Source organism: Rhodnius prolixus, unplaced genomic scaffold (assembly GCF_049639745.1).
Source record: "Rhodnius prolixus isolate KJV_2025 unplaced genomic scaffold, Rpr scaffold_1, whole genome shotgun sequence".
Classification (NCBI taxonomy): Eukaryota; Metazoa; Arthropoda; class Insecta; order Hemiptera; family Reduviidae; genus Rhodnius; species Rhodnius prolixus.
The window spans coordinates 28947706-28972597 of NW_027411581.1; the positions used below are offsets into that span (position 1 = coordinate 28947706).

Consider the following 24892-nt stretch of genomic DNA (forward strand, 5'->3'; position numbering starts at 1 on the left):
TAAAGCCAGTAAAACGGGAGAGTGGTCAGAGGATAGGTCAAATGTAGTAGAAATGTCACAAGAGGAAGAAAGTACTCTAGATGAAATGAAAATGTCTAAAATGTCTGGTGATTTCCGTGGAGATGTAGGCCAATACGTGGAATTAGAAGGTGAAATTACGGAATAGGAAGAGGTTGATAGTGAGTTTAGAAGAGTCCGTCCACGTGGGTTTGTGACACGACATCCCCACTGCTGATGTTTTGCATTGTAGTCCCCGCCCGCTAGAAAGTGAGAACCAAGAGATTGGAAGAAGGAAAGGAAGTCATTTTGAGAAATGGTTTTGTTGGGAGGACAGTATACTGCTGCTATTGTGATTTGGAGAGGTAAGATATTTAAAGAAATGGAGGTAGACATCAAAGAGTCAGTGGGAGAGCTAGGATTCACGTAATGTGATAGAGATCGACGAATGAGAATCGCTGTTCCACCTTGAGGTCGGTCTGCAGGATGGTCTGTTCGGTAGATTATGTAGTCCTTAATGTAAAAGTAAGTCGTACTCGTAAAGTGTGTTTCTGTAATGAGTGCTATGTCTATTCGTTTATTGTGCAGTAAAAGGTCCAGTTCGTCTTTGTGGGCGCTCAAACCATTGGCATTCCAGAGAAGAAAGAGGAGAGACTGTTGTTTTGATGGAGTGTTCATGACATCTTGGGCAGAATTTGGGTGACTACTGTAGTAAGGAGAGTTATCAGTGGGCTGATCATTGTTTTAAAGTCACTGAGGAAAGTGGTTAGAAGTGAGGTGATGTCAGTCGCTGCTGGTGGAGGAGGTACAAAGTGAGAAGTCGAAGGTTTATGGCTTTCTGCTGTGGCTTGAGCGTAGGTTTTGGACGAGTGAGCTAATGGGGAAGGAGTTGAAATTTGTTGAGAAGGAGGCTCAGTAATTGGAGGAAAATCGCTTGGCCTGGATGTTGGTGATGGCTGATTTCTTCTGTTTGTGACAGGCGATCCTCTTCTGAGTCGTTGCAGTTCCTTGTGGGTGTTGCATCCGAGGTAGCTTGCAGGATGATTTGCTTGGCAGTTGGCGCACTTTGCTGGTTCCTCTCGGGGTTTAACACATTCAGTGGACCAATGTGGTCCTGCACACTTCACACACCTTGGGAAGTGGTTGCAATAGGATTTGGTATGTCCAAATTCTTGGCATCTCTTGCATTGAGGGATTAGTCGTTTTTTAAAAGGTTCTTCCACCTTGATTCTGGTGTAAAGGAGACTGTGAAGTGAGAAGATCTCTTCATTATTGGGACCTTGATGTAAGTCCACAAAGAACAAAGGTAGAGGAATCTTGGTAGTAGTACTTATGACATTTGTTACATTTTTGACTGAGAAACCTAGTTTCTCCAGTTCCTCCTTAATAATAGTGACGGGTGTGGTATGGTGGAGATGGCGGAGAACCACTCTGAAAGGCTTGTCCTCTTTTAATTGGTACGTATGGTAGTCTGCTTTTTGTGACATTAGGTATTTAACGATTGTTCGGTACCCTTCAACAGTGCAGGCGGTTACCATGGTGTCGCTAGCTCGTGCTTTACAAGAGAAGTTATTATCTCCGACTAAGCTGGTGAGTACTCTACACATTCCCACGTAGTTGGTAATATTTTTAATAAATATTGGAGGCGGTTTTGATGTTTTCTCTTTTTCCTGTTCAATGATATTATTTTCTTCGTCGATATTGATAGCTAATGGTGCAAACGGGTTTGCAGTAATGAAGCAGGGTGACTGTTGTACACCATTGCTTGTTGAGACAGGATGATCATGTACTGGCGCTGAAGCAGCATCAACTGATGAAGGCAAAGTTGGTTTATTGGATGGTTCGCGTATTTTTGTTGATTTAACTTTGCGGCTCTTCTTCTTTTTATTTGGAGAGCTGGCATTGAGAGCTGTCCTTTTATGAGTGACCTGGGAGGATGCAATTGAAGAGGCGTCATCACTCATGTGAGAGTGACCGTCTTGATCTAGATCACTTAGGCTCATCTTTAATTTAATGAATTAAAGATTTGCTTTACTTCTTTATAAGAAAACACAAAGGATATGGTTAAGGTTTTGATTAAGGAATAAAGTAAAGAAAGAAGTTTAATAATAAGAAATAATAATATTAATCAAATGTTTCTTTTTGTTTTTACAAATACAATAATAGAAATAACTAAGATTATATACACAAGTAATTATAAAAAGTTTTAAACAAAGAGTCAAGTTAAGGTTATGTTTATAATAATAGTTTTCTAGAAAAATTTAAATTTAAATAAGAGTCTCACATGCTCTTTAGTTTAAATTCCATGTAGGAAAAACACTACAAAGAAAAACTAGTTCACTTTAAGACCGCACTAAGACGATAAAAACTAATGTTTAAATAAATATCTACGAGCAAAATTTTTCGTAATGATTACTAGCACACACATCACAGCTGACCAAAGAAATACTTAAATTTCACTTTTGAAAAATTAGAGTAAATAATTTGGGTTAGTAATTAGATCACATTAAAAACCTTATCACAGCATTCAAAATATTATAGCTGACACAGTGTTTGTTAAGGCAACAAAAGCATTCTATTCAAGCCGATTACTGCGGGGAAAGAGAAATCTCCGATGAAGCCGGAACCTGAACATCAGACCATTCCCAGAGACTACCCACAGCATCCTGTTGATTGTGAGGACACTTCAGACTTAAGGAGGCAGGAGTTATGCCGCCAAAGGACGCCCACTTCCTTTCTTCTTTTTCTGCTATCATATTCTATGTAAACTTCTTCTCAGTTTGTAACTGTGTTACTTGTATTTGGTCACTCTACCATCTCATTGCACATTTTCTGTTCGCTCGTGTATTGTTGTGACCTAATGATGAACTTGTTTTACTGAAACAAACACCTTGTTCAGCCCTACTTTTAATATACGTATATTTATACGAGATATATTGGAATATTTCGTATATTAGAATATATATTGTTACCGATAAAAATCGGAAACATTATATTTTTAGAGAAATTCTATAATAATTTATTAAATATTTAATTAGCAAATGTACACCCAATAATTTTTTTTTTTTGTTAATGATTTAAGGCGCGTCAACATCTAAGGTTATTGGCGCCCGGAGCTTTTTTCAGTGCACTGCCGGCCTCCGGACAGTGTTCTCTCGTTACAGACAACACTGTCCATCACCGGACAGTGAGCTGTAAGAAGCTCCTAGGAAGAGAAAATCTAAGGGTCAGCTGCTGGATTCGAACCCGGGACCTCCACGTGGGAGTCCAGCATGCTAACCTCATAGCTAATCCCTTCCCTCTGAACATTATTATTATTTTTGTATGTGCTGGCTTTTTCTTGCAGAGGGTTATTTGGTGAGAGAGTGATTTCACCCAGATACTGTTTGGACTATTTACAGATATTTTTTTGATTATTCAATTACTTTTTATTGCTATAGAGAAGAGTACATTTGCTATTTAATACCTGCATTATTCTAATTAACATATATATTTTGGTTTATTTAATTTTTCCTTTTTTTGTCTATTATTTTATCCGTTGGTTCGCTGTTGCTACGGTAACCAAAATAAACAGCGTGGCGCTCAACATATTTCATCTTTAATTTCTAATACCATTATTATATTTACTTATTTCATTCTAGTTCCCTTTTCGATCCACCCCGTCTCCACTGTAGCTGGCCGCGGACAGGAGCTTGTAAATAGGTAACAATATATTTATAATGTAACATTCAAATTGGGTTTCCTCTAAAATTAATTTGTACATATGTGAGCAACGTGCTCAAATTAAGAGCTTTAATACTGTATAGATCAAATTAATTACTTTAATATAGGAATTAAAATAATAATAATAAATATTTACGTATCAAATAATAAAAATTAAACTTAGAAAAAAGTAGAGCATAAACTGATCTTTAAATTTTTCTCTAGCTCAGCTAACAAAATTTATCTAGGTTTGTCTAGGAGTGTGGCACAAAATTTAAATAAATTTATTCATGCTATTTAATTGTTCTAAAAAATTATTGTTTATAAAAACTAAGGTTAAGGAGAGGGATGGGTTTAGCTTATGCAGACGATGCTGTGCTGTCAGCTCGATCGGTGTCAGCGTTAGCTGGAGTTTTTAAAGAATTCGAAGCCGCAGCAAAGAAGATGGGTCTGCACATAAACGACGACAAGACTTTTTATTTAAAAACTTCTAGGAGACCAGGTCGGGTGGAATCCAGCGTGAACTTTGGAAATCATTTGTTTTAATCTGCATGCCAGTTTAAATATCAGGGAGCACTCGTGAGTGAAAAAAACGAAACTTCAGAAGAAATAAAAGCACAAGTGGCGGCAGGCAACAGATGTTTCTTCGCTCTCCAGAAGCCGTTCAAATTCAGGAGTTTGACAAGCAGAGCTAAGGTCCTTATATACAAAACAATCATTCGGCCTGTGGGTACGTATGGTTGAGAGAGTTGGGTAATTACAAAAGCTACCGAAAAACTTCTCAATATGTGGGAAAGAAAAGTACTTCGTTCTAAAGTAGTTCTAAAAATAAAATCGAATAGATAACATTATATAAACATAAACTTGAAGAAATAAAGTAAATAAGAGATTGAAAATAAGAAGTCGCAAAATGCAAATTGATGGAATCCGTTTCAAAGACAAGTAGGTCAATTTAGAGCCCCTCTCAAAATACATTTATTTAAAGCAATCTTTCTTAAACCTTGAATAGTACTTATTTTTCTTTATTACCTTTATTTTTGTCTTAGGTTCTTGTGGCGTTTTTTTCAATGGATTAAACCATTTAGGGCTTCCAGATGATTAATGTAGTTTTCTTAGATTAAATTAATGTAATTCTTACCCTTGTCAAAGAGAGTGCATATCATAATGTGTGGGTTGCTCTAGTCTCCAACTACAGCTTAGTTTTTTTATACTAAACAAATTTATTAATAAAATAAGTTGCTCTGTTTAATAACGATAATAAAACCATACAAAGATCTTATTTATTTTATTCAGTTGAAATTAAAATTAAAATTTTTAAGTTGTGGGATGTTTCAAATTGAAATCTCAATATTTCTTAGATCATTGACAATAATTTTGGGTTTACATTTGCAACCCAAAACACAGAAGAAGAACCACACTAAACTATTGTAATAATAATAATGGATAAGGCAGAAATATGGCCACTTAAGGGTACAATGCCCTAAACAAGTTTGTATTTTTATTCTTAGTCCACTAAACGTCTTTAAGAACCTTCAATCTGTGTTCTTTGACAAAAATCTCTTGCAATGTCTTTGAAGATAAATAAAATAAAAAAATTAACACGATTATAAAATCTTTTCTTACCACACATTAGTAGGGTGTTTCGAAAATAGATTCTTTTAGCCACAGTTCCTGCGCAAAACACATTTACTTTCTTGGCCTGATTCACGTGAGGCCTATTTTGGCCAACGACATCTCTTAGAAAAATATAATGATTACTTTTCTAACTAACATCCATCAGCATATCCAAGTATGTTAGCTGCGTACCTAACATAAGTAAGCTTCTTTTTTTTTTCTTTACTTCTATTTAAGAATTTTACGGCATAGTACAAGAAAATAGATGAATAAACATAAAGTATGTGCACTGGCTGGCCTAAAACGTTAGATGATTCCGCCTTTCTAGACAGTCGTCAGAGATCCATACGATCGTGAGATAATAACGCTTTAGCAGGTTAGAGGGGATTGTCAGATTTGATAGTACATGTTGAGCAAATCAGAATGAAACTAGTTTGCCTTTGAAATACCAGATAATGCGATTTGACAAAGTCGAATACAAAATGAATTCTCAGGTCGGTTTGGATGGTGCGGAAATAAGCAATTAATGTGCTTTCTCAAATCATTTACACACTCGAATAAAACCAAATTAAAATCTTAATAAAAAGTAACAATTAACACTTTAAATGAGAAGTGCGTAGGACCAAGTACATTTTATTCCTCAATAAATCTTTCTCGATCACCGGCCATTTAAAAGTGACGTGATGGCGAGGGTACTAGCACAGGGAATTGAATTTTCAATATAGTGTCAAAAGGCTACATGTGACCGGAAATTACGCATAAAGGACTAGTGTGTGTGTGTGTGTGTGTGTGTGTGTGTGTGTGTGTGTGTGTGTATAAGTTAATGCTTTCGTTTTGATTTATACTCCTTGGAGCGTTGTCCTGAAAAATTCTACTTCATATTTTGGATTATTATTTTATTTTTTTAGTTTGCGTACTGGAAAATGTAAAAGCAGATTTGCAACAGCCATTACAAACAATAAAGAGAAGAGTAGAAAATGGCGGACCCCGATTTTGTAGTCCCGGGGAAACCAAGATATTAAAATGTCTAAATGATATTTTATTCACTGGCGAAAATGATGGATTGCGTTCAGTTGAGAACCATCTCCATAAATTACAGTAATAAAATCGGCGATGCCTCTGACGATGGATATAAATCAGGAAGAGAGTTATGTTGGAAAAGTTGTTAGAATTTCTTGATTGTCACCGTCATTAAGTTGTTGCTCAACTTGTCCCAGCTAGAATAAGACAATTTAAAGCTCAACGATGCTTTCCCCATTCCATTTCCATACAAAAGAGGAGAACTTTTTAATAAAGCACTTGATAAGTTTGGTGATAAAGTACTAAGTCTACGGGCAGTATTTAATTTTAAGATTATTGATGTTAATAGTTGTTTTTTTATACGTCATTAAGTTTCCTTGTTTATTGCTCTTTATTGCTTTCATATTGGAATTGTAATTAAAAGAGGTCGTACTAACGCTGTTAGCTGTTATAATCTTTCAAAATGTTTATTCCATGAATATCTAATAATCAATAATTGGGCCAATTAAATATAAAAATAATTATTGTTAACGTAATAATTATTTTCAAAATTATGATTAGAGTATTGGATTTTATCCATAATGGCACATCATTAGCATCTAGTAAATATGATGAAGGGAAAAGATGAGCACAAGAGTGGAGCAGTCGTCCACTGACAACCCTCCGGAGATATTGTCAAGCAGTGAGGAATGAGAAATATGCAGGCGATAGATAGTGAATGAGATAAGGAATAGAGAACAACTTGAGCTGAGCGAGATTAGAGTAATTAGCAAGGTAATGGCGCTGAGTGAGAATAGTGACTGAATGAGAGGAGACAGAGATATTCACATATTTAATAGAAATTGTAGATCACTTTTATTGCATCAATAGATCTTCTGGCCACCGGCGCCTCAGACTTCTGTTGGGATTCCTAGGAATGGATTGGAAAGAAAGTTCTTGGATTAATGGATTGCAGTGCAGAGAGTTGGAGTTATGCAATTTTTCGTACCGGGATGTGATAAGGTCGCGTACATAAGGAACATTGAGATAATTTGGTCTGGTTAGAAACATAAAATGGAGCATTGGTGTTTCTACAAAGAATTTAGGATTGAAGTGTTTGTAGTCGGTGATAATTAGAGCGTTTGGTAGAGACTATTCTATTCCGTTAGTCCAAAAAGTAAACCTAAAATAGAAATTAAATTTAAACTTCTAACGATTTTTCGTAAGTGGTTCCGAACACAGGTTAATTAGGAACTATTGTGTGCTAGAAGGACGCCAACATTCGATAGAAATTTCTCTCTTTTCTCAGTAGTTTTGCGAAATTGATGAAAATTTGACCGAATTTATTAGTGTTTAAAAAGGTATACAACTAAAAAAGGGTAAATCCAGGTATCTGAGAACAAGGAAGGCTGACTAGATTCTCACTCGCGCTCTCTCTGATCACTATATAAGGGGCACGGACATCCGCATCGGCTCACAGTACATCACTAAATCGCAGTATTCACTCCAATCATATCTAACCTCTACGCTTTGTGTTACCATTTAGTGATTCATTATTTAGTTAATTATTGAAAATCTGTACCAATTCCTATCTACCAAATCCTAATAATAAAAAGATTTCTCTAGGTTCTGTAAACATGGCTACTTATTCAGCGGAAATAAGGGTGACATTCAACAACACTGCTACCACAATCATCAAACATCACCCACTGCAGTCACCCACCATAAATGTCGGCATTGAAAGAGAGATGAGAGATCAGCACAACTTACAGGATATCAAACAAGATTTTCATATCAATTAAAAATAATTGCTGACCTCTTTCAAGTATTTATACAGTTTTATTTGAAGCAGTTTTCGAGTGTGTTTGGTTTCAGGAGAATTGATTTCAAATGTAATTGCTGGACTTCAGAGTAGTCCATTGCGCCTGCGTGAGAAACAAATATACTTCCTGCTCTCATCTACACTTATTTAAGGCAAACTGATCACTCGAAGAATACTAATCATTATAATAAATCTAAACAATACTTGGATGTAAAGCTCACCTAATATTATACTTTGCATAATAAATAAAAAGGAAATACAATTTTAAAAAAATAGCAGGAAGAAGAAGCGGTAATAGAATTAGATTCCCATTTGTTATCGTATGGTTAAATAAATATGGAATTCTAAAACTCCAAACAGTGCATAATAAATTATTATTACGAATGTACATATTAATTAGCTGTCAGAATGGATATTCATTGGCTAATGAAGTTGGTTGCTACGCCCTTTTCATTATGCATCTTAAGAAATACTGAAACTTTGAAGAGAATATTACCATCTACCATACCAATCTAACCTGGTAATTTTCCTGGTTTATCACTTATTTATGACATTTTCTTGCGTCATTTAGCAGAATAACTTTCAACTCCCACTGGTAATGTTACTCAAAGCGAAATTTGTATCATTATTAGTTTAACACCTTCATAAAGAATTTGTAAGTTGAAAATAATTGTTAGATTCTTTATTGATAAAACTCCCTAACCGAGTCCCTTTAAAAATAAATGGTTAAAAAAAATGAAATTTTATTAAGAGTAGTTCAGTGAATGGGGATGAGTTGATCCCTTTTAAAGTAAAATAAATTTAAATACGACTCAAACATTTGGAGTTTGAAGAAATTTGGTGAAATGTTGTAAGTGAGGGAAGGGATCAGCTAAATTGTTCGCGAATACTGGGTACCAGCGTGGAGATCGCAGGTTCGAATCCAGCTGTTGGCCCTTAGATTTTCTCTTTCTAGGAGTTTCTTATAGCTCACTGTCCGTGTGATGGACAGTGTTGTCTATAACGAGAGAATACTGCCTATAGGCCGGCAGTACAGTAGAAAACGGGAGCCAATGACCCCTCTAGATGTTGACCCTCATTTTATAAAAAAAAATAGTAACAGTAAGTCGCTTGGGTTTTTCACATCAGATTGTCTTATTGTTAGTGTTTCCTATCATGCAGGAATATTAATTTAGGCGAAAGATAAAAAATGTAGAAGGCAACAGTGTAAACTCAGCTTGGCCATTCCTAAACTTATTTTTAAGGCAACATTCATTCAGTTGTTAAGTTCTTGCCGGAAGAACAGAGTTGTTAAACTTTCTTTGAAAACGCTGGGATTTGCGTAAAGAATGTATAAAACAAAACTTTGTCTTATAAATTCTAAAAGAATCCAGTTTTAAAAGGGAATACACCAATAGCTCATTAAATATTTGGGCTGTATAATGTATTTTATGTATGTGACTTTTGCTGAAATAAGAGGTAAAAAAAATTATTTACATTAATTTTTGACTATTTGTGAAAGCCAAGAACGACCTTCCCCTTGAAAGAACAACACTAATGTAAGAGCTAAATCAAATAAAGCGGCCCACTTACCCAGTGTTCTACTCTTGCCACTACAAATACTCTTTCCGAAGAAGGTATGCCGTTATGTTCAGCTCTGGTATTTGTAAACCAACCGCCCCCTTACGCTCCTCTAGATATTCAACACTTTTATTTTATATACTTGTGGTATGCAAATTATATTTATAATAACATTCCTGCAAACATTTCTTTCATATAAAATTCATCACAAACACGTTTTATGATGCTACATTACTATTTTACAAATAAAGTTTTTAATTAGACACATTCATAAATTTGTTAAAGTTTGGGGAAGAAAAATTTAATAAAAATTTCTTTTAATTTTGGAATCGTAGCACTGAAGTTTGCCATAGCAGCTTTCGGCTAATTTGGGGGAGAGAATCGGTCGATAACTCGCTACATAGTACAATAAATTGTAACCACTGTGGACAATATCAGCCTCCCATCGATGACTTCTGGAAATCGATGTGCAAACTCAAGGAATAAGCTTCAGGACTTACTCACAAAAGGCTTCAACAATTATTTTTCGCACTTACTAGAATGACTCTCTTTCACTCAGTGATAAATTCAGAACGAGTTCAGTTTACAGTCCCATTTCAGTTTAAACCAGTCCTAGATATTTGTGTGCGACACATTGCTAGAACGCCTTACACTCGACAACGCTAAATCGCCTTGCAGAAACGCTTATTACAGTGAACATAAAACCTTAAATTAAGGTTGACTATCAAACTCATCGTCACCTTATCGTAATAAATTAGCAGGCTGATAATTGAAACTAAATGCTTCAGCCTTCTTTAAACATCTATGCTTAGATCTGTTTATAATACTCCAAGATGAAGGAGCCTAAAAGTTCACAATAAACAAGTTAAATCATTTCAAAATAAAGTTCTACGTTTCCTAGTTCATTAGAAATAAAAAAAAATTCATTGGGTAATATCTTAATTAGGGATTGTACGAGGGTCGTTTGAAAAGTCCGTGCAAAGTCAGAGAGATAGCACAACTGGCGCGTATCGAGGTTATGTTTAGTTAGTAGCATCTCTTGGAAGAACACACACCAAGTTTCAGCCAGATCGGTTGATTTCTTTGTGTTTGGCATTCGTTTGAATCAAGGAAGTCGAGTGATTTTCTCACGCTTGACCAAAAACGAAATCGTGTGAAGTGTTGCAAGGACGGTTTGCAGCTGTTCCAGAAGAATCCGCATGACTTTAAGCGTCGTTTCGTCACTGTGGATGAAACATGGATACATCACTACCCTCCTGAGATGAAAGAACAATCTAAACGATGGGTTACCAAGGGGGAATCTGCGCCAAAAAATGCGAAGACCGTTCCTTCGGCCGGAAAGATTATGGCGACTGTCTTTTGGGATTCGCAAGGAATAATCCTCATCGACTATCTGGAAAAGGGTAAAACTATTACAGGTGCATATTATTCATCGTTATTGGACCGTTAGAAAACCGAGCTCCAAGAAAAACGCCCACGATTGGCCCACAAAAAAGTCCTTTTCCATCACGACAACGCACCAGCTCACACCTCAGCAGTTGTGGTCGCAAAATTAATGGAAATAGGGTTCCAACTCGTTTCACATCCCCCCCTATTCTCCAGACTTGGCTCCCTCGGACTACTATTTGTTCCCCAATATGAAGAAATGGCTGGCGGGAAAAAGATTTTATTCAAACGAGGTGGTGATTGCAGAAACGAATGGCTATTTTTCAGACTTGGACAAATCCTATTATTCGGAAGGGATCAACAAACTAGAGCAGCGTTGGACGAAGTGTATAAGCCTAAAAGGAGACTATGTTGAAAAATAAAAAAGGTTTACCCCAAAAAATTAAGTAGTTTTTATTTTGCACGGACTTTTCAAACGACCCTCGTATATTACAGAACTGCAGACAGATGTCTAGCAATATCCTAATGAAATAGAAGTTGATCTATACCTGGATAGAAAGTTGTCGACTGTTTGACTCCTCGAGAACAGCTGTAAAAACTTACCAATCTCTTCTTTTAATTTTAGATTTTTTTTTTATTTTTCATGTTAATTTGTTTATTTATTTTGCAACTGTATCCAGTGCAATAAGCAAAAGAGATGAGAGATAAGGGATGGCGCAAATGCACATGCACGTATATATATATATATATATATATATATATACGCCAAGAGACGTGAGTGGAGTGAACGACGACCATCGTGATGGAAGCCGTTAGATCGCCAAATTGGCAAATTGGCAAGCTTACACAGCAACCATCCTAGGAAGGCGGCGTTATGTGTTGAGATGGTCGCGTGGCCACCGCCGCTTTAGTTTGCGTTGAGGATTTGAAGGAACTATTGTAGTAGACATGTTGTGGATAAGAGGGTTGTAATGATTGTGTAGATTTGAGTGGAGTTTTGTGTATCGAGATTGCGCCATTTCAGAAACGAGAGGAATAATATTCTTTTTGAATTCGAAAACTAAGTTTTTGGAAAATTGTATACAAGAGTGTGTGTGTGAATCAAAAATTCCAAAAACGAACAATCGCAGGATGCTAATACGTCCTGGCTGGAACTTAGCGAACAAATAGAAAAATTTAGAAGTAAATTCAGGAGAACTATTTCCTGAATGAATTTATCATTATGCTTCAGTTTGCTTATAGTGAATCTACTGAAATTGTACTCATGGTCAACAAACTTCTTTTTTATTTTAAATTAAGAGGCGCAGATTGGCACTTGACCCCATCATATTGTGGGCGTATTCTCTCATTAATGTTCAGTAGCTGCTAAGGTTTCTAGGAAGAACAATTGTTAGGCTAGTTCTGATTGGGCACCGAACCAAGACATTCAGTTCGCTACAAATGTACTCATTTTTTTTTTTTTAGTTGAGCCGCTTCATCATACGAAGTCATTGAAATCTGAAGTTTTTTAGTTTTGGTAGATCTTGACAGTGTTCTCTCGTTACAGAGACAACTGTGTCCAAAAAATTCTGGGTAATTTTTAGTTTCGCTAACCCCAAATAATGTTGAATATTTCATTTCTTTCCGCTCTGAGAGACTGTCATTGACTTAATTACTGAACTAACAAGCTTTCTTACCGAAAAAGGAGTGCAAAGAAAAATATGTAGTTCAATAAGAAAAATGTGTAATTAAGACTAACTTAAAAAAAAAAAAAATTAAATTTGCTTAGATATTCTTAACAGAATTCGCTAGGAGAACTAGCGTGCCAAACTCTAGAAGTAGATTTTAAAATGTAAGATAAAAGAAGTAAGGGTGTAGAATTTAATGACTAAAAGAGATAATGAGAGTCTGATTCTTTGAAAGTATTCCGAACTACCAATGGAATAGGAACACGGGTGCAAATTATGCGCCTTATTCGGTCAACTCCTTTCAATTTAAACTGGTCACAGAATCCACAAAGAACAACCATTAAGGTTCTGTATTTACATTCTTGTAATTCTAACCGTATCCTAATGATTTAATTATTTATATTCTCCTTTTAATTCAAATGGAGCTTTCTATTGTTTCAATGGATTAGAAAATAAGACGGAATAAACAAAGTAAAAAGTTTAATTACAATAAGACTAATAGTATTTGTGTATTGCAGCTTGGACGATGGGATGGCTAGTCTGCAAGACTATCCCCTATCTGCAGGGAGTTTCCGTCAACGCTTCAGTGAACACACTAGTGGCTATTTCAGTAGAAAGATGCATGGCCATCTGCTATCCAATGAAATGGCAAGTTACATCCAGAGGGGTGCGCTTCGCTGTTCTCATCATCTGGAGTTTTTCACTATCAATCACGCTTCCATGGGCTCTTTACTTCCAGTTGAGTCCTCTGGAAGAGGGCAGCGACTTCCAAGTGAGATTTTTTTTTTTTTTGTATAAATAATACTAAACATTTATTGATCTTGTACAATTCTCATAAATTTTAAGGTGATAGAAAATTAAATTAAAATTATTTTATACAAGTAAATGATGAAATGAGTCCAGATTTTTAATGTTGTAGTACCCATATTAGTTAGATCAATAATATAATACTAGTGAGAGAACGTGTTGAAATCGTGCGAATTTTTAACCGAATATCCCTTTTTGAGGTGCTCAGAGTACTTACTTGTTGTTCCAAAAAATTTGGTATCTAAGGTGAGTACAAGCGTCTTAGCATAATTCAAAACGGTTTAAAATATGAGCTTCAAAATGTAATTAAAATTGTATTAAACAAAAATTAAGGAATCAAAATTGGCGAGGAATCAGTCAAATAAAAACAACTCGTCTTTTTGCCAACGTTTCGACAAAATATTGTCTTCTTCAGGGCCTGGATATTACAAATACAAAAATACAAACAATTTAGAGAATCAGTAACATAGAAAATCAAAATAACAAAAATATAACTAACATTAAAATCATTAAAAAAAACATTAGAATTAAAATAAAATATATATATATATATATAAAAGAAGTAAAATACAATAAATTCTTTATAATTATTGAAACTTACGTGGCTATGCGGTTTGGTTGAGTTACAGAAACTAAGAGCCAGAACTGAAGACTTTCTTTCTACTGATTTTCTATGTTACCGATTCTCCAAATTGTTTGTATTTTTGTATTTGTAATATCCAGGCCCTGAAGAAGACAATATATTTGTGGAAACGTTAGCAAAAAGACGAGTTGTTGTTTTCATTTGACCGATTCCTCGCTAATTTTGAATCCTTAATTGAATAATTTACGGTCACAAAACCAATATATTCATATTAAACAAAAATTTATTGAAGCTCCATTGATCTCCCACTCCATCTCAATGTTTCAATGTTGTAAACCCAATTTTGTGTCGGTACATCTAGAAGAGGCTTTTCATAACACGTGTGGGAATAATTAAAATCGAAGTCTCAAGAACAAAGAGGCAGCTATCTCGACAAAGCTAACGATATTTGAGCTGCTTTAAGGAATTATGACAGAAATTACCATAATTTCCATTTAAATAAAGCAGAATAATTCTACTTAATGGTTTTCTCATCTATTTAATTAGTGAATCTCATAATTTAAGCTACTTATTAAAAATCATAACCAAATGATGGTACCACGAAATTATGTTATTAATGATACAACTTTTCTGAAGTTCTATTGCTAGATCAACTTCCTCAGGAAAAAAATCTGAATCTTTACATTTCCATTCGCTGAAACTGAACATGGCTGACTACATTTCTCTGGATGGAACAGTAACAAAAATGTCTCTTTCCCAAGCTTATTCTAAAAATATCCGAAGCGATCCATATCCATGTCGTCGCAGTACCTAAACGGATCTTGCCTATCGTAAAGGTCTTAAAGAATCCATCCAAGTAAACGATTTAATTTTTTGTTAAAATTAATTGAAGTAATCAATAATTATTGTATAATTAAATAATTTAATAATTTTTCAAAATTTTCCTGAGATATAAAAGAATTTTTTCTTATCTTGTCAGGTATTATAAAAATAATGATTACCCAATGATTACCCAGTTTTTCATTTATTCCAAAAATTAGGTCATTTGAACAAGAACACCTCTTATTCAATATAATATGAAAGGAAGCGGGAGTCTGCTTGCCAAAGTGAGATCTTTTGAAGGAAATTCGCCTTTCGTGATCGGAAATTCATAGAAGAGGAAACAAATGTCGCTAATTTGGAGCAAGCTATTCCAATTATCAGTTCAAAGTTCAGGTCAAAGTAGAAGATTAATTAGACATTCTCGTATGAGTGAATTCCCTCACAAAGGATTCGAACCGTCTTCCTATAACATTTCAATTATTGTCAACTACCATAGAAGGTTCGACCGAATTATTTATATTGACATTTGTTTGGAAACGCAACCGAATGTTACTTTTTCTTTTGTTCATTACAGCGAATGGTTTGAATAATGCAGGGGACATTTTTTATTGTATTGTAGGTTATCAATGGCTTCCTCGGAAATATTTACATATTTACTGGGTTTTTCAAGAGCATAAAAACGATGTTAATATACCTACTACTTTCTAGTTATATAATTTGCATCACTAATTTTTAAGAAACTTAGATTTAGCTCTAAATGGTAGTTGACTTCCATTATTATACATGTCGATTGCAATAAAATGTTATTGAGGAAAGAAAGGTGTCAACATGGCTGTCCAAGAACCCACTTTATTATCTCTTCTAATAGGAAATTTTAAAACAACTTATAGATAATGTTGACCATTATTCAGACAGTCGGCACCAGTAAGCCAAGATTAAATATTGCCAGATAAATTCATTAAGCAGGATTTTTAATGATGAAGCTGGGTGTAAATATAACCCAGGCGAGGTTCAGTTCCTATATTCAAAATCGAGGCTAGTAAGAGTAAATAATTTTTCCAGGTAGAGAATACCTCTGTTACTGTTGCAATATTTTTAGAGGTAAAATCTGAACAATTTTCGGCTTCTCTGTGTTGACTGAAATTGCCTTTCCGCACTTTCTGTTGTTCGTTGGTTGGTACTCAAGACTGAGATTTAGTCAACTCTTAAGTTGAAATTAATAAGAATTTGATTGTATTCATGTAAAAGTGGACTTCAACCCCAATATGAAGATCGATGTTACAATTAACTACGTCGATTCCAATTATAGATAGAACTTGCCCAAAATTGATCCACCACTTTTAATTGAGAATTTCTCCGAACCGATTTAACTTGGATATTCAAAGAAGCTGCCCAGTTAGGATTAGATTTAGTCGGTTGACTTTTGCCAAAAATCCACAGTATTTATTCCGCAAAGATGAACCTCTGCACAACCGACTATCTTCAAATTTGGAATTTGGCCGACATAATTAATACCTCTGAACAATACAACTTCTCTGAAGTTCTATTGCTAGATGAACTTCCTCAGGAAAAAAAATCTGAATCTTCACATTTCCATTGGGAAACTGCCAAAGTTGCATGAACAAACAGCACCATGTCTTTTCGCTGAAACTGAACATGGCTGACTACATTTCTCTGGATGAAACAGTAACAAAAATGTCTCTTTCCAAAGCTTATTCTAAAAATATCCGAAGCGATCCATATCCATGCCGTCCTAGTACCTATACGGATGCCAAGTTTTCCTTCTTGGAACTTTCCTCCTAAAGATGCGCAGCGTTGAGACCTCAAAAAAGCACATCTACATCAAATCCAAATCAAATAACTCCTCATTTGTTTACTAATAATAATAATAATAATAATAATAGATTATTTCAGCCACGGGACTTGTGCCGCGGTCGCTGGGGGAGGGCCTCTGCATGATGGGAATCAGGAGGACCATCATATACGAGATGCAGCAGGCTGTGGTTCTCCACACCTGCCGCATTGTAAGGGAAGTGCTAAGGGAAGACGCTAGAGACTAGCACGGACATATTTTTCTTTTTCTTTTGTCTTTATCATAGGACAATTGTCCGGTTCCAGTAAGAACCGTAATACCAGATAAAGAAAACAGGTTCCTCCCTTGCCTGCGGGCCGCGAGGGATTAAAAAAAAAAAATAAAAAATAAAATAATAATAATAATAATAATAATATGTTAGGGATGGCAACTATGTATCCACCCTCCCCCTCGTCGACTGAGTCGATGATGTAAGAGGGGATGTATGGAGGCATTGTTCGTTACCTGGAGCTCCACTAACCTTGCTGGTCAAGGTTCAGCGTCGGATGCGCATGGGTTACAAGAACATCCGCCATCCCAAGTAGTGGAGTAATATGTTCGAGAAAGAACAGATATTAGAGGCGCTAATAACCTCAGCTGTTGATGCGCCAAAAAAAAAAATAAAAAAAAAAAAATAATAATAATAATAATATAGGGAAGGGATTAGCTATGAGGTTAGCATACTGGACTCCCACGCGGTGGTCCCGGGTTCGAATCCAGCAGCTGACCCTTAGATTTTCTCTTCCTAGGAGCTTCTTACAGCTCACTGTCCGGTGATGGACAGTGTTGTCTGTAACGAGAGAACACTGTCCGGAGGCCGGCAGTGCACTGGAAAAAGCTCCGGGCGCTAATAACCTCAGCTGTTGATGCGCCAAAAAAAAAAATAAAAAAAAAAAAATAATAATAATAATATAGGGAAGGGATTAGCTATGAGGTTAGCATACTGGACTCCCACGCGGAGGTCCCGGGTTCGAATCCAGCAGCTGACCCTTAGATTTTCTCTTCCTAGGAGCTTCTTACAGCTCACTGTCCGGTGATGGACAGTGTTGTCTGTAACGAGAGAACACTGTCCGGAGGCCGGCAGTGCACTGGAAAAAGCTCCGGGCGCTAATAACCTCAGCTGTTGATGCGCAAAAAAAAATTAAAAAAAAAAAAAATAATAATAATAAATATTCAATAATTATTCAAACAACAATTTTTGCTCATTTTTGGCAACTTCTTTTTTGAAATCTATTTAATTTTATAGAATTTATTTTTATAGAAAAAGAGAACAAAAATGGTCAAAGTTGGGTGTTTTTCAACGTTCCGCAGTTTTTGACGATCAAACCTCATACAATTGCCCTACCGGTCAGTTTAAATGAATTGTGGTAAATAAATCGTTTGAACCTTTTTCGGAAAAAATCGTTCTCTGACCAACAGATTTCATCCAAAAGCTTATTGTCGTGTTCGAAAGTCAAAATCAAATATCAAATTTAAGGTTTAAATAAGTTTTCGTTTTAGGTTCTGCTTATTTCGTTTGTACGAGTTTCGTATAATTTTGAGTTGAGTTATACTAACTACACACTCTACAAACAGACAGACTCACATTCTATGCGGACCAAGAAACGCGACAGCTGAGCGGCTAGAAGCATGGATTGCTAAGATAACAGTGGGCGGCACTGGTCGATTCCCGGCTCGGCCCTCGATTTTATTTTTAATGTTCCTAAGGGCAATTTATGGTCTAGCATACCACTGCAGTGCATCCAATATGTAGTTAGACGTACGTAATGCAGTTAAACGTAATGTCTACCTAGAGAAATAGTCATTAATTTTTTTCTGCTTGAAGAAAGTTATATTTTTATCATCTGTATCTAGCCCGTCATTCGAACATTACTGAAATATTTTAGCTAATGGCTGGCGTCTATAGAGTACAATGTACATTCCGGTACTCGTTGAATACGATTTTCTTAATGAGCTAGGAACAGTATGCTGCGGAAAATGGTTTTTAACTTTTTAAAAACAACGTAGCCATTACTTTTGGTAAATAATGGGAAACCACTCGTACAAAAATCAAAGTGGCACCATACATACCACGGATATTACTCAACGGTTTGTAAGACGCCCAAAAATGGATTATACGAGGTATGTAAATTAAGTAATGAGACTGATTTTTTTAAATTTTTTTATTCAAATAGAATTACTATTCTATATTGTCACCTTCAAAATAACTTTCTTCTGAAGCCACACAGCGCTGGAGACGTTTCTTCCACTGCTCATAGCAGTGCTTGAACTCCGATACTGGAATAGCCTTCAGCTGGTCGGTCAAGCAACACTTTTACCGAGAGGTAAAACTTCGAAAAAGGGTCATTCGTGTGAGACCAAACATCAAGAACAAGTGGGTGTTGCATCACGATAATGCTTCTTGTCACACAGCAATTTCAATAAACGAGTTTTTGGCCAGTAAAAACATTCCTGTGGCTCCTCAGCCTCCTTATTCGCCTGGCTTGAGTCCTTGTGACTTTTTTCTCTTCCCGAAGTTAAAAAATCACCTGAAGGGAACTCATTTTGGGACATTCGAAAACATTCAAACGGCTGTAACCGACCAGCTGAAGGCTATTCCAGTATCGGAGTTCGAGCACTGCTATGAGGAGTGGAAGAAACGTCTCCAGCGCTGTGTGGCTTCAGAAGGAAGTTATTTTGAAGGTGACAATATAGAATTGTAATTCTTTTTGAATAATTTTTTTTTTATAAAATCAGTCTCATTACTTAATTTACAGAACTCGTATACACCGTTCCAATAGGCAGGGCCTCCATTCTGCCTTGAGTTGCTGAGCCACACAGCAGACTAATCAGTCGGTCTGATTTGGTACAGATCCATGATCGTAATGGTGTAAACGTAAACACACATAAGGGTAGCAATAAATATTTATGGCCTACAGCAATAAAATCTTTGGTGTAAATAGTGTCGCTGAGTAGTCACATTAGAGTTATTAGTATAGCTACTAAAGTGGCTAAAAATGCAACTAAAAGTTTTAGTTGGTTGTATTTAAGGTGGCTAATTATCCCCCAAGAGTCCATTAATACCTCTCGATCCCACACCTGAAACTCTATCTTCCCATCTAATCCTGGAATTTCTCCAAGATATAGGTAGATACACTTCACATCCGCTTCTTCACCTCTTACGAGGTAAGTTCATGGCTTGGGGCTCATATCGTACAGCAGGATCGACTATCAGTGCTTCCATGGTTCCCTTGTTGAACCATCAGCATCAATACCATAAACTTTCTTTTAACGTTCGTTTCCGCTATCGCTTAAAAGTTCCATTTGTGCATGTTTAACTGGATGATGACGCCGAAGTTCAAGAAGCATGTTAATTGGAGAGAGAGAGAGACAGAGAAATGGCAGTATGACAGAATTTCATGTTATCTCAAAGTGTATAAATTTTGTTAGAAGAAAAACGAAGAGCTTTACAAACACACATCAACCACTTACAGGACTGGCTTTTCAAATGGAGAATCAAAACTAACGTTAGAAAATCAAAATTTATAGTATTTACCTACCTCCAATCATCTTGAACCAACTGTGGACAAAGTTCGCTACCTTGGACTGCACCTAGACAAACGTTTGATATGGAATCCCCATACTAGAAACTAACCAACGCTACAAACTTCTCGCCAGACTACTTGACAAACGTTCGAAACTTAACCTACAAAACAAAATACTCTTATATCTTCTGTTACTGCGACCTATTTGGTCATACGGCATCGAAATATGGGGATCAACTAAGCGTTCCAACTCACTACGCCTCCAGACATTACAGTCAAAAATACTTCGAAAACTTCTTAACGCTTTGTTCTATGTATCTAACCTCACTATCCATAATCTCCTCAAAATCCCTTTCATTACAGATCTTGCTAACACTCGTTTTCTCAAATTTCATTCCTCTACATCAGCTCACCCTAACCCTCTCATAGAACACCTATCTTCCTCCACATTACCAGGTAATCCTCTAAGGAGATTGAAGAGAAGATGGCCTCGTGATCTACTCTTATCGTGAGAGCAGTATAACAAAGCACGTTACTGGAGTGGCACCACTGGGTGCCTTCTCCACTCGTGATTTTCTTTTATTAATTTTTTTATCCTGTACCGCATTTGCTTGTTGCAACAATTGTTGCAGTGGTAAATTTCAATAAAAGATTGAACAAAAAAAGAAGAAAAAAAATTGAAATGCCTTGAATCATTAAATAAAAAGCAAAGTTAAAAATAAGAATTTTAGCGTGAATTAGTGAGTGGAGTAGGCAAGAATAAGATTTGATCAATAGGACACAGAGCCTGGAGGAACGTCCTGGACCTCAGAGAGGCTGAATGACAACTCATCCCTCTCAGCTGACTGAAATGTAGCCATCTTGCAGGGTTCCCTAATGTTCTCCCACCATCCTCTTATACCTCAGCATCTTCAAAGAATACTAAATTCCTTAGTAACATCAAAGTAAAGGGGTTATCAAAATATAATAAACACTTCATTAATCTATTAAGGATAACTTGTAAATGGGAGAATAATGAAGATAAGAAGTTTATTCCTTTTTCCTTTCTCTGTTATCTTCTTTACAATAAAGGATCGCCGCATCCTCCTAGTGGGGCATTATTCTTTTCTATTTCTAAAATAGTAGTAATCAACTTAAAATTGGCAAACAAGATATTGTATATTTAAGCAACTTTCTCCTCTTCTGTTTTTCACTAATTCTTCAGGCGTTGTATCATTGTAAAAACATCAAATTTAAAGCAGTAAATACCTGAAATCTTTTTAACAGCTTCAATCATCAATCGGGAATTTCATGGGGAACTTTTAGGATAGTGAATAATAAAATATAATTTTAGGTAGATCAGCCTAAAAACAAAAATAATACTTTTGGCCAAACCTCAAATATAGGGCCTTCAAAGGTAGTTACTGAGACATTACTTTTCATACTCTAGTTCATCACCAGACATACACATTGTAAAAACTGCCTTAAAACCTGTGAAAATTTTTCACAGTGAAGGACCTGCACAGGTAGGTGTGCAATCTTATGGGTATTATGGAGCTCACAGTACATCGCCGCGCAAGCATTCTCTCAAAAAATTGTACACTTTACAGACTCTCTGATGCCAGCGAAGTGGTGAAGCTGAATCCCTTAGTGCCGCTTCTTACAAGCATTTTTTATTTTTTTTACGAAACTCAACGCTGTGTGCGCCTTTCCTTGCAAATTCGCACAGGACAGATACATTCTGGGCTTATCAATTCATAATATGAGCTACACTAAAAGTATTGTCAGAGTTTGGTATTTGAAGGGGAGCAGCATCTGGAAGTTTGGCCTTACAAATAGGTTTTCTAAGATTTCCAAGGCTTGTAAACTCATTAGATTATATGTATATCCCAAATTCGATCCTCGCTTTATATTCCAATGTTTATTCTTGCAACAAAGATCCTCATGAAGAAATAAGTAAAGTGAAATTAAGAAAGAGATAAGTAAAGTGAAGTAAAGAAAGGTATTGTAATCGGGCAGACTTTCCATTTTTAGTTTTGACCTGAGATGTCCCTTTCGAGGGCCCCTGAATCCCAAAAAGTGGCTGTTACAAAATGGTATGTATGTGTATTGTTGCATGTACCTACCGTACCTCAAAAACGAGAAATCGCTTAAAGTTGAAATTTTGATATTTCACAAAAGTGGCAACTACAGAGGACGTTACAATAAGGTTTTGGCCAAAATCGATTTAGTAATTCGGGGCGGATGTTAGTCTAGTGGTCAAGAGCGTGGCTTTGTAAGTGGGTGATCCCCAGATCGAATCCCGCGTAAGACTTACTTTTTATTTGTTTGGGAAAATTGTTTGTAGCAAATTATGAGCTTCCACCCCCGTCCACGATACATAATTGGTAGTTGAACGTTAAGCACTGTCTGAAGCAGTAGGCGCACGGCCGGATTAAGATGAAAAGAGACCCTAGGCTATTCCACTTATGAGGCACTTTCACCTCCCATTTTTAAGTTTGTAAATTACATGAGAGATAGTAAAATACATCGCTACTGTGATATACGTAGGTATATCACAATATGTTAAATGTTAATACATAATAAGTTATGTTTTTAGAATAGTGTAATTTTAATTTTGCTAACAATTGAATGTAGGCCCCTCTTGATCTTGAGGCCCTAAGCTGAAGCCTAGTAGGAAAATCCAGCCCTGAGTAAGCGATTTAGCAGTTTTAAGTTTTTAAGATTTTCTCAAAAAATGGCACAAACAATTTCTTTCAACTTGTACTGATTGCATATTTCTAGATAACGACTAATTTGAAACTTATTTCCGCTAAAATCGATTAATCGACTGAGAGAGAGAAGTGATTGACAAACGGTCATACTGCATTTCGTACTGTCTTGTTAGCTGTATAATAATAATTAAACTTGTAACTAAATTTGGCTGGCCAAATGTCCCAATTTACTATAAAGATTTAAATAGAATTCCATGATTTCATAAAAAACAGCTCCTTCAAATTTATTTAAACTTTGTACACCTACTTTTTACAAATGTATAAATCTAAAACTTACTTTTTAAACCTTATTCCTAGAAAATCCGTTTAAGGATTTATAACTTATTCGATCTGAAGTACCAGTAATTAAGGAAGCAATGTTTCGCCAAAGAACTGAAGGTGTATTAAAGAATAGAGCTAAAATTTATTATGGTTTAATTAAAAAATTTATTGTTACAAATATTTTTCATTATTATCGCAAACATGATAGAATTTTATATTGCAATAAAGGTGAGAAGCAGCTACTGGAAATTCATATTTTTTGAGAGATTTATTACAAGTGACTTTTAACGGAATGGATTTTCTAGTAGTGCTCAATATAGATAAAAGGAACACGTTAAGGTGCTGCAACATGCCTGTATTGATTTATTACACTTGCTATAATACATTATCTTTTTTGTATTTTTTTCTTACTTATTGTTTTTACATTTTTAAAATAAATCTCTCTCTAACTCACTTCGCTTTTTATTAAGATTTTCAAAATTTTCTAAAATAGTTTTCATCAGAAATAAACAAACCTTTTAACTTGCCATTAAAAAAAAAAAAAAAAATACAGAATGCAGATAAATGCATTATAAACGCAATAAAATTTAAGATCATAGAAAGGAAAAAAGAAGAGCAATGAGAAATACAAGAGGATCTCAAACATTTTCAAAGTGATTTCCCGCATATGCCAAGTTTTGGAATATCAAGTCCTGATTAGGTCAACTAATTCACAAAAATGTCATTTTATGTTTGGTTGAAACCGATTTTACCAAAGTTCTTTCACTTTAAAGTTAATCCAGTAACATTAGTGAGTAACTTACATAATCATAACATTCCGGAAATAACTATGGCCAAATTTGTCCACCCGTACTTTCGATGGGTGTAAAATAGCGGACTAATTCCTTTATCGTATTATTCCAAATCATTAGACAAGGAACTTCAACTCCTATTGTTACAAGAAAGTATGCACAATAATTTCGACGCTCTTATTATTAATCCTGTTTTAATTGCTGGAAAATTACCACTATTGTTCAACAATTAATTTCAATTATTCCAGTAACTAAACAAACCTTTTCAGTTATTTTTATAGAAGTTATTTATTGTTTAAATAGACTTTTTTTTTAATTATTTAGTTTACAATCAACGCATCACGATATAAGCAGCAAGGATAAAATACAATGTCCACGACATTCAGAGAGTGGAGAAGTTACCGTGTGGTGACACCCCAACAACATTTCGCTATCTGTTAACTCTTATCATCAGAGAGGAGATCGCGAGGCTACAGTCTTTTAAGGGTCTGAGAGTGTTTCTAGAAGGGCCTAGAAGAAAGATGTTATATCAGTGGATTGTGATGAGATTGAATGGTTAAGATGGAATTTTCTGAAAACGTGTTTTAGCCACTTGTGTGACGAAAGGAATGATTGTCTGGGTGAATGGTTTGGTTGGTGACGTAGAAAGGAGCGTCTACTTATAGAGTGAAGAATTTTAGACTGCAAGGCCTTAATCCTCTGGAGGTTTGAGCGTTTGGTTGAACCCCACAGTTCGATGCCATAGGCCCAAA

At 35.6% G+C, this 24892-nt stretch overlaps 1 protein-coding gene across 1 annotated transcript in view; it reads left to right on the top strand.

Annotated features, from left to right (window-relative positions):
* LOC141458484 (neuropeptide SIFamide receptor-like) overlaps positions 1-24892 on the top strand; it is a 146786-nt gene that overhangs the window by 104594 nt on the left and 17300 nt on the right. Inside the window, exon 3 of the mRNA XM_074136511.1 lies at positions 13266-13519. Coding sequence (XP_073992612.1) covers positions 13266-13519 — 254 coding nt within the window. The remainder of the gene's footprint in view (positions 1-13265; positions 13520-24892) is intronic.